Source organism: Bactrocera latifrons, unplaced genomic scaffold (assembly GCF_001853355.1).
Source record: "Bactrocera latifrons isolate USDA-ARS-PBARC rearing strain unplaced genomic scaffold, ASM185335v1 scaffold_106, whole genome shotgun sequence".
Classification (NCBI taxonomy): domain Eukaryota; kingdom Metazoa; phylum Arthropoda; class Insecta; order Diptera; family Tephritidae; genus Bactrocera; species Bactrocera latifrons.
Window position 1 is genome coordinate 436,730 of NW_017534475.1, and position 10,206 is coordinate 446,935.

At 35.7% G+C, this 10,206-nt stretch overlaps 3 protein-coding genes across 3 annotated transcripts; 1 reads left to right on the forward strand and 2 right to left on the reverse strand.

Annotated features, from left to right (window-relative positions):
• Positions 1 to 580: 580 nt before the first annotated feature.
• LOC108969817 (zinc finger protein 845-like) lies at positions 581 to 3,473 on the forward strand. Its single transcript, XM_018934758.1, has 5 exons — positions 581 to 1,104; positions 1,163 to 1,216; positions 1,277 to 1,639; positions 1,705 to 1,818; positions 1,890 to 3,473. Exons 1-5 carry the CDS (start codon positions 676 to 678, stop codon positions 2,937 to 2,939), a joined length of 2,010 nt encoding a protein of 669 aa, XP_018790303.1. The 5' UTR covers positions 581 to 675; the 3' UTR covers positions 2,940 to 3,473.
• Positions 3,474 to 3,933: 460 nt separating this feature from the next.
• LOC108969808 (cytochrome b-c1 complex subunit Rieske, mitochondrial-like) lies at positions 3,934 to 4,957 on the reverse strand. The gene has a single exon (XM_018934747.1). The coding sequence runs from the start codon at positions 4,873 to 4,875 to the stop codon at positions 4,045 to 4,047; it is 831 nt and encodes a 276-aa protein (XP_018790292.1). The 5' UTR covers positions 4,876 to 4,957; the 3' UTR covers positions 3,934 to 4,044.
• Positions 4,958 to 5,693: 736 nt separating this feature from the next.
• Positions 5,694 to 8,002, reverse strand: LOC108969804 (soluble guanylate cyclase 89Db-like). Its single transcript, XM_018934737.1, has one exon. The coding sequence runs from the start codon at positions 7,714 to 7,716 to the stop codon at positions 5,758 to 5,760; it is 1,959 nt and encodes a 652-aa protein (XP_018790282.1). The 5' UTR covers positions 7,717 to 8,002; the 3' UTR covers positions 5,694 to 5,757.
• Positions 8,003 to 10,206: the final 2,204 nt, after the last annotated feature.

Genomic DNA, 10,206 nt, shown 5'->3' on the forward strand with positions numbered 1-10,206 from the left:
ATATCTTTATATTATTGGCCACAATAAGCCAATACTTCATTTATTGACATAAAATGAGTTGAAATTGTTTCATTTAGCATGTCTATTGTTTTACTACATATTCACTTAGCCTCCATAAAGTAGTACTTTCGTAATTTTATTTGAGGCTCTCTTGGTCGACTAGGAATGGCGTTCTCGTTTAAGTCTGACAGGTACATATACCCGACTTCATATTTGGCTGGCGGTGAGCTACCGCAAACATATGTAGTGTCGTACCATGCTATGTACATAGGTTCAGAATGCTTTCCTCGAAGCGGAGTATTATTAGAACTTGCTTATTGCTTTACCATGTTGCTCACCAATGCGTAATGTAATATCTGTTCTATTGCCAAATCTTATTGTCTTACATGAACGTTAATTTTGCTATATATATAGTATATAATTAAGTATTTCAATTCTATATCTATGCTTTTAGTAACAGAGAAAACTTTCCAGCCAATATGGAGAAAGTAATTTTTTACTTTTAACTTTCGAAAGTATCAACAGTGCAATTAGATTTATTGTGAATGGATTATTAATAAGAAGATGCATATAATTTTCATATTGTTGATAGATTGATTTAGGCCGAGTAGAAATTTTGTTTGGAAAATAAGTGGAACCAATTAATTTCATAAATAAAATAAGTTTAAAAGAACAATGCGAGAAACATTGCATGTTTGTGGTAAAATATTAACGACGGATGATTACCACTTTTTTGCTCTTTGCTGTGAAAAATGTGATGCATCCTTCGGTCAGTGGTCAGGATTTCTGAAACATTTGAGCAATAAACATGATCTTGATTTGCCGCTAATCAACACATTTATAAGGGAGGATGAGCAAAATCCAGAATGTGATGAAATATCTATTAAAGCGACTTTGAAACAAGAAATGGAAAATGAGCTAAATAAACAAATAAAAGTTGATGCCGCAGAATATGAAAGTAATGGGGATTTTAGCGACAGTGAACCCGAAGATAATGCGAAAAAAGTTGAGTCCAATGATGACGGTCAGGACAATGATTGTATTAGCACTAAATCGAATGAGTCGACAGGTGCTTGGAATATGGCGGAGGACAATAACCATTTGGTTTGTTAACAAACAAAAATCTCTTAACTACTCACTAATTTCAATTGTTTTTCAACAGAACACATCTAGTGAAGGGGAACTATTCCAAGATTCTAAGAAAAAGCTTAAAGCGGTATTTATAAACATATAGCTAAACGAGAATTTCAATTAGATTAAAAAATTTACATTGCAGTTTAATTTTAATATCCACGAAACGTATACTCGGGATATATCGAATAAATTTCTTAAAATAATTGAAAAATATCCAATTTTATGGAATCAACAGCATTCGAATTATTGGTTGCCTGAAAAACGCACCCGTGTACTCTATTCGATTAAAGAATATATGGCCAAAGTGGGTTACACAGTTAGTGATTATGGATTGCGCAGCATAATTCAACGCATATTACGCGATCATAAAGCTTATAAGCAAGAACTTGCGGTTTGTGGACGCTTAGATGAACCTAAAACGTTGTTTTTAAAAAAATGTAAATTTTTGGAGGGCCCACAGAATGGTGGGGCTATTGCAAACGAAGCTGAAAACTATTCGGATGTTGTAAATTGTTTACAATTTGTTACGGTTTTTTATGAAGTACTCAATCTATTAATTTTTACATGTAGGATGACCATCCGATTCATGATGACTTAGATGATGATGAATTTCTTTTGAGCTCCGATATCGAATCAAATGCTGGAAACAATCCCTCTGAAATAAATGCATTTTTAAAAGATTCGGTATGCCATTGGTTAAATTTTATTTTCATTTGTGTATTATTTATTATAATTGCAATTTTGTCCTAACACAGCGTGATGGTAAAAGAATCTGTTTTAATATGACTGTAAATCCGCTTATTGATGAGTTCGTCAGTTTGCTGCGTGACAATCCAGTTTTATGGGAAGTGGGCCAATTTCAAAATTTAACCGAGCGTAAACGCATTTTGGAATCATGGATACCTATTTTTCAGGACCGTCATAATGTCATCTTTACTTATAAAGATCTTACGTTGAACTTAAAGATCTTACGCAGGACACTAACAAACATGGAAGAACGGAAAGTATTGGCTAAATCTGCGCAACATCTGAAGGATATCTGCAGTTTTCTGCCTAAAGCCAAACCAATTACACGTCTCAAATGTGAAGAATGTAATCGTAATTTTCTCACAGAATACACCTTGCAAGCTCATAGGTATGCCGCACATAATATTGGCACCAATCCTTTCAAATGTGAGGTGTGTGGCCGTGATTTTCAAGCACACAATCAGTTAGATACACATTTGCGTCGAGTACATCTCAAACAGTTTTCCGTTTATTGTGATGTCTGCAATCGTGGTTTCTTGCAGCATAGTGCAATGGTGCTACATCGTCAAACCCACACAGGTGAGAAAATGTTCGTATGCGAAACATGTGGTAAATCATTTAGGCGAAAGATTAATATGCAACAACATTATATGCGTATACATTTGCGTCAGCGGAATTTCAATTGTGAACTGTGCCCGAAAACATTTTATTTAAAATGCCATCTACGCGATCACATGAATGCTCATCTAAACATCCGTAATCATATTTGCCCCACCTGTGGCAAAGCTTTCCACAGTAGTCATGCATTAATGCGCCATAAGCAAATACATTCGGAGGTTAAGCGTTATGCTTGCAAGCTTTGTGATGCACGTTTCCATCAGTTTGTGGGTCTGAATTCACATATGAAGAATAAACATAAATTTGTAAATGATAAGGACGAAGAAGTGCAAACTCAGCCTGTGGTTCATATGACAACGCTGCCTGCCAATACAACGCCAGATACTTCCATGCAAATCAAAGGTGAAGTTGTGCAGTCTTTGGATAGTTGGAATATGTAAATATAAAAAATAAATTTAAGATACGTTTAGTGCTTTCTTGTCGGTTCTTTTTGCCATTTTAGCAAATGGATTTATATTTGTCTCTAATGCAAAATATTTTGTGTGAAAATGAATCGTCTGATGTAAACGACCGAGAAAGTTGAAGACATTCAGTGAATAATAAACCAAAGTAGTTTTAAATGCCATTAAACCCACATTTTCCAATGATTTAAACCGTAGAATAAAATATGTAGTTAGTTTTTATTAATGTAATTAATTATTATTTTGTAATATGATTATCATATCAATTGGAAGCGAAAAGATTTTAACTAACTTCCTAATTGTGCAGAGTATTTCGCTATGGAAGTTAAACTATCAATATACATACATATGTTATCTTATAATGTTTCAATTAAACTTAGAGATGTTACCATTCTTTTTCGCTTCTTACTTTGACAAGTCGAAGGTTTAAATATATTTTAAATACACAAAATTAGAGCAAAATATTTACGAGTAAGCTTTTTTGAAATCAAGTCTTCACAAATACTTTTAATTATATAGTACATAAATTTAAAATAAAAATGTTTAATAAATCATAACAGCATATTCTGTTAAAAAGTGTGGTATAATAGAATAAGATTTTAATTTAAAATAATAATTTTGAGCGAAGTATAATTTATTTTTGCCCAAAAGTGGGATGTGCTTTGGTGATTAAGTCGGCTAAAGTCGAAGTCAAAATTTTGTTATTTATACTTACCATTACCATTACCGTGATTCTTTATTCCAGTATAAGAGTATACGTGTTTTCTTACATACATATGTACAGTATATACAATTTTTAAGTGTCAAGTATGAAACTAAACATATGAACCCACGGAATTCAATTGGCATTCCTTAGCTTCGGGCCAAACATCAAAAACATCCAAACATCTTGACACAATAGTAAAAAGCCATATTATTATACATACTATACATACAAGTATGTATAACGTCAGATGAAATAAAAGCAAATGTGTGCTTCTCTACCATTTTATTGGGTATTCAGGTCCATATAATTATATCTATTTTAGTTTCATTGCATTTCAATTCTATTTATGATTTTCCCCATATCCCGCGCTTTTACGCATCAACCTACCAGCAATGTTTCTTCATCGGGAAATTCATAATTGGGCACTGCCAAATTGAGCGGGGCAGGTCCTTTACGTACACGTCCCGACGCATCGAAATGTGAGCCATGACATGGGCAGTAGTAACCGCCGAAATCACCAGCATTGGCAATTGGCACACAACCCAAATGTGTGCAGACACCGATTACCACCAACCAACGCGGATCTTTGACACGTTTGTCATCCGATTCTGGGTCGCGTAAAGTCGATATATTCACTGAACGCACACCTTCGATTTCAGCTTCCGTACGATGCCGTATGAATAACGGTTTGCCACGCCATTTGAATGTCACTGACTTGCCCTCGGGTATGTCTTTCAATTTGATCTCAATCTTTGCCATAGCCAACACATCGGCGGTTGCGCTCATTGAGCGGACGAAGGCGTGTACCAAACCTTTGGCTGCATAGCAACTGCCAATGGCGCCGGCCGCAACGATCGCATATGAAAAGGTTTTTCGCTGTTCAGCACAATTATCTTTTGGGTCATCCGGGTTTTCCGTTTGCCGACGATAGTCTGAGAAATCCGGTACCTTCATGTCATTATGAAAGTTGCGCAGTTGTAACGTGAGCGATGACAAATTCTGATTAACGAATACGAGTGGCACTAAAAAATGTCTGCAATTCCTGACGAGGAGAGTCGAAGGTGGGCAAGCTGCCACGATCTTTCTCAAGGGGGAATCGAGATTGGCAAAGTTCCTATTGCGACGTATCATGTACAGGAATGCATTGCGCCGAGGCAAAAGCACATTCAGAATTGTTGTTCTAAGAGCACTACAAAACCCGTTAAACATATTGAGGAAATTGTATGAATTTTTTTATTTAATTTAAATTAAATTGTGAAAATTTTGTCTTTTTTAAATGACGAAAAGGGAAGAGAAGTACTACTCATTTTCAAACTCAAAATTAATTTTTTAAATATCAACTACTATAGTTACGTATATTAATCGAATTTTTCGATAACGTGTACATTTGTTAAGTTAGCATGATTTTAAAAAATCATCCAGTGATAATAACTAATTACTTGAACTGCTTTGTCATGCCCACTGCTTTGTCATTCCGCATACAAAATCTGCGGTTGGACATTAAACACCTTTCCTTGCTCGTTCGAAATACATTCTAAATTTTCCAATAATACTTCCGAAACTGGCTTTCGAACATTTTTCGCTAGACTTTTATGTCTTAATTAATACCATTACATCCACCTTTCTCATTTTCAACCGCACAGAAACTGAAGAGGAATAGAAATATCAATCAGTAGGAGACACCACTTCGTTCTGGTATAATGCTTATATATATTCATATATGTATATGTATATATATAGTTGATATCTTCAATATTTGCGCAATTACATGGAAAGTAGTGGGCAAGTTACATTTAAACCTCCAAATAAATTTTCCAAAACACAATTCATAAAATTGTGTAACTCCTTCCGGAAACCTTTTAAATCTCGGGTCAAGAATTCCATATCAAATTAATATACATATATATACATGAGATGTTTTACATTTATTTAGAATACATAGAAAGCATAAGTAAATCATTTTTATTTCAACACGTTTATGAGCATTAAAGTAACGCTAAACACAAGTCCATACAATCATTATTACATAATAACATTCTCATACACACATGAGCACAGTTGTTTTTGTACATATTCGTATAAATGCTTCATCTATTTATCCGGCTCGTCTGAAAGCCAAAATGTTTCCATTTCACCTTTACCTTTGACCTTTACATAACCACGCGATTCGATTTTATAGCCCGCCTCACGCAATTTCATCGCAGTATAATTCGATAATTGTATCTTATATGGGTCGCTGCTACTTTCCATGCGCGACGCTGTGTTCACTGTGTCACCAAAGAGACAATACCGTGGCACTTTCAAACCCACAACACCAGCTACCACAGGTCCCGAATTTATACCCAATCTGATAGCAAGGTCCGGTATCTTTAAGGCCTTCACTTTCTTCACTACACGCAAAGCGAAATCGCCAGCATGTTGAGCATGCAGAGGATTTATATCGGGCGCTCCTGAAACGGCCATATAAACCATACCAACTGTCTCCACTTTATACACCAAGGGTGATGTTATCTCTTCATCAAATGCCGAGAATACCGTATTCAGTGTGGTCACTGCGGTCATGGCATCACGTATGTCATTCGTATCGCCAGCGTAAATATTCATCACTTCTATAAATATAACGGAGACCTCCTCAAAAGACTGGCATATTGTCTCCTCACCATTACGCATACGTTCGGCGATGGTACGCGGTATCATTGAGTAAAGGAGCTCATCACCTTGCCGCTTCCATGAATCGGCCAGTTCTAATGATTTCTCCAACTCATCGGAACGTTGCTCCTCCTTTTCGAACATAATTTCCAATTTAGAGCAATGCTGCCAGCCAGCCATTACCAGTTCACGACTCAAGCCATGTGGATTCAAGTCATTTAAGAATAGACCAATTCCATGCAATTCATCTAAATTTTCAATGAGCGGACTGCAGAGATAAATTAGTGAGTCAATATCTTTTAGATGAAACATTTGACCTTTCAACAAAATCGCCTTGTTTCCATGGGAAATCTTTCGTCTACCGGTAAGCGGATCGATTTCTTCCTTCTGATCGACATTTAACAGATTTTCCTCACTGCTATTTAATACTTCCCTCACCTCGTCTTCGAGATTGTGATCCATTAGTGCATCGTAGGCTGCCTGATTGCGACCCGTACGCAATAGTTCGAATTCGAAGAGTACTGAATGCATTTGTATAATTTGATCCCAAGTTATTTTGATGTCTTTTGGACGGCGACACTTGAATATATCCATAAGATGCGAACCCATAAAATTTTGTGGATTCTTACCCTGATTATGTAGTATCCAAGTATCAACGATTTTTTCACCAGCCGAGGTAATCACCATATTGCGATTGAGTAACACCGTGAAGGGAAAGAGATCAAGAAATACATCAATATTGATTTTCGGTAAAATCTGTTGCGTGGGATGTGCCACAACGTTCACACGCTTTGCCATATATTCGCGATTGTCAAAGTCCAACCGATATTTGACAATTACCGTTAACGGTTCGTGGCTCAATTTGATAGGACCAGCTATGCCTCCATTTATATCATTTTGACTCTCAATTACTGAACATTTTACATTTAAATTGTAAAACTCACGTCCTACCTGCGTCAACTGGCCCATTAAATATTTGGAAAACCCAGTGCGACCACTACGATAAACCATTACGGCGCCATTATCATCCACCTCAATGAGCTGCATGGAAGGACTTTTCATTTTCGGATAGGTGAAACGCATCTGCAAGTGAATATTATCGATGGACTGTAGAAAATCACAAAAATAACGTCCCGTCGCACGTATCATCTTATCATAGCCGAAATTGCTGAAAAACCGCACGAAGCAATTGCCAAAAAATGACATACACCAATCGAAAGACTTGCCCGTAATTGCCGACAATGCGGCCGCTATATCGGGCATTAATCCGTCGGGATAGATCTGATGGGTCTTGAATGTATTGTGACGACAGTCGATTATTTGGCATACTTGACGCCAAACTTCTTCACCGAACTCCTCTTGAATGAAATGTTGGACGGACTCTAAAACCATGCCATACATGATTGCGGCAGATTATTGTACTATTAAAAAGTAAGATTTTATATATTTGTTTGTAGTTATAACTAACAGCAGTCCTTGAGCTCTGAGATCAGTTTTCCCGTTATGGGCGTAAATATTTTAAATAAATGCAGTTATGCGTTAGTTGAGATACTTGTTGGTTTTTGTATGCTTAAAAACGGCTAGTGCTAAACTTTTATTGGAAACTGTAGATTTGATTGTCCGTGTGTGTTTTTTCCAACGACTTATGCTTTTCTTTTCTTTTAAAGTTTATAAAGCTTTCTTTCACTTTTTTCTTTTTAATTTTTGTTGAATTTCTAAAAATATTTTCATATACAATTAAATTAAAAAAATCATATTGAATATGCTCAAATAAATAATAATCGGTTACTTTCTTAATTTTTGCAAATTTTGAACTTTACTATAACTTTTCATTAATCCTAGATTTATTATTTGAATATAATCATTTATTTTCTTACTTTGAAATTTTAATATGTTTTTCCAATTTTGAGTTTCTTCAACCTTATGTTATTTAAATTTTTCCATTGATTTTTTAAAGTGTAAAAAATGATTTTTCTGCACTGTCTCCGTTTCAATAATCAAATTTTAAATTTATCTCATGCGATTTATCCATTGCGATATATTTTATGCCCATATGTCGATATACATACATATGTATGTATGTCTGTGGCTTTGTTGACTCTTTTTTGCACAGCTTAAGAATTTATCACTTGTGCCAGTAATATGCGTTTAAGACACATTACAAATGCTTGGTATGCCACTCACAATTCTAGCGGTAATCAAGTATGCGGTTCTGTACACAAATAAATAAATCCTCTTAAGTGCGCTGTTTCCTTCAGCTCTTTTTTGCTGCTGCTGCTGTCGCTGCTGTTTATGTCACTGATTTATTGCAAATTCCAGGCGCGTGCCTAGTGAAGTTCTCTCAGCTTGTGGGTGGTGGTTTACAGGTGGCTGTGCCCTCCCAAATAATTTTTGCGGACAATTTGTGACAATCCGGCTTTTCTTCTAATACGTGGATTCGCAATTTTTTGGTAATCCACAATGAAGTAAATTTATGCGATAAATTTTCTTTACTTAGATATTTATATATTTATTTCTTTTTTTTTCCTATATTAAATTTGTATAACACTCCATTATTAACATAGTTCATTCTTGTTGTAAAGTAGCTAAAAATTTGCTGGGATTTATGTTTTAGCTGATTTTTTTACTATGCCTCTTTTCAGTTCATTAAATCACTTACGTTCTCAATCGAGTGTCTATTAAATTCACGTGAATTTGGGTTCTCTTTTGTGTGTTGACGCCAAATTCTTTGGTAAGAAAACTTTCGCTTTCGGAAATGCATTCGCACACATAAATTCTCCGCACTGTTATCGTTTGCTTCCGCAATTCTCTTCTCGCTCTTCACTTTCCGGCACCCAACGCACCAACACAATCTACCCTCGCAAAGTATTCTCCTCTCCCTTGGCCACGCTGTTGCTACAATTTGAAATGCTGCTGTGCCTCTTGCGGATGCTCTGCTAATACTGAGCGCTACCGCCAGCTGACTGTTGGCTAAGTACATAAATTAGAGCGCTGTGACCAACCTACTGTTTATATACTCTTACATATGTATGTATGTATATTTCAGTATAATATATACTCAAAAAGTATCCGTCAACTTATTTCGCACCATTAGTCAACCGTCCTTTCGAATCGCGCCCTGACGTTGTGTCACTTGCGCATACACAATTTAGTAAAAATAAACTTTCGTACATACATATGTATGTACATATATGACATGTCTTTCGGTTTCAGTTTTGTTTTTGTTACTCAACTTTTGATTAGTTCCCCATCATATTCGGTGCTTTTGTTGCTTTTGTATTTTTTTTTATCAATATATTGTGGAAATGTGTTAAAGCTATTTTCTCTGCATTAATTTAGCTAAGCTTATGTTTTTATAGTTGTTTCAGCAGTTGTGATTCACATTACTTTTGTTTCACGCTCGTAATTAATGTTGCCTTGCAAATAGCAGAAGAACTTACGCGAGTCTCGCTTCTTCACTTCCAAATGCGGTCCGCTGTTATTCTGTTGTGGCTTTTATAGCAGCCATGACCGCAATCAATTACCAATTCTTTCTTTGGCGATAATCGAAGCTCATGTTGCAAAGTGTCCTTTGGCACAGTGTTGGCGTAAATAAGGATTTGCTGGAGGGTTGTGGCCCTCTAGTTTTAAGTGAAAGTAAACCCCTTCAGCCTCTCAATATAATAAAAGAATCAATGAATTGTCTACAGATAGGTGGTCACATGATCAACTTGCTCGGCTAACACCTAACTGCAAATACATTGTCCAAATTTTGATGCATAATTCATTAATTATTTCCCATTAAATTAATGGAAATGTATTACTCTTTAAAAAACCAAGTTTCATACTGAGAAACCAGCAAATAATATATAACATATTTAGTTTTTAACCCTCCTCACAAGAAATCTACAC

What these genes read in the sequence shown, in the direction of transcription:
- LOC108969817 (XM_018934758.1), top strand. Translation starts at nt 676, where the DNA reads ATGCGAGAAACATTGCATGTTTGTGGTAAAATATTAACGACGGATGAT. An exon ending in CTAAGAAAAAGCTTAAAGCG is followed by an intron (nt 1,217 to 1,276) that starts GTATTTATAAAC and finishes TTTACATTGCAG; the next exon opens with TTTAATTTTAATATCCACGA. An exon ending in ATGCATTTTTAAAAGATTCG is followed by an intron (nt 1,819 to 1,889) that starts GTATGCCATTGG and finishes GTCCTAACACAG; the next exon opens with CGTGATGGTAAAAGAATCTG.
- LOC108969808 (XM_018934747.1), bottom strand. Translation starts at nt 4,875, where the DNA reads ATGTTTAACGGGTTTTGTAGTGCTCTTAGAACAACAATTCTGAATGTG.
- LOC108969804 (XM_018934737.1), bottom strand. Translation starts at nt 7,716, where the DNA reads ATGTATGGCATGGTTTTAGAGTCCGTCCAACATTTCATTCAAGAGGAG.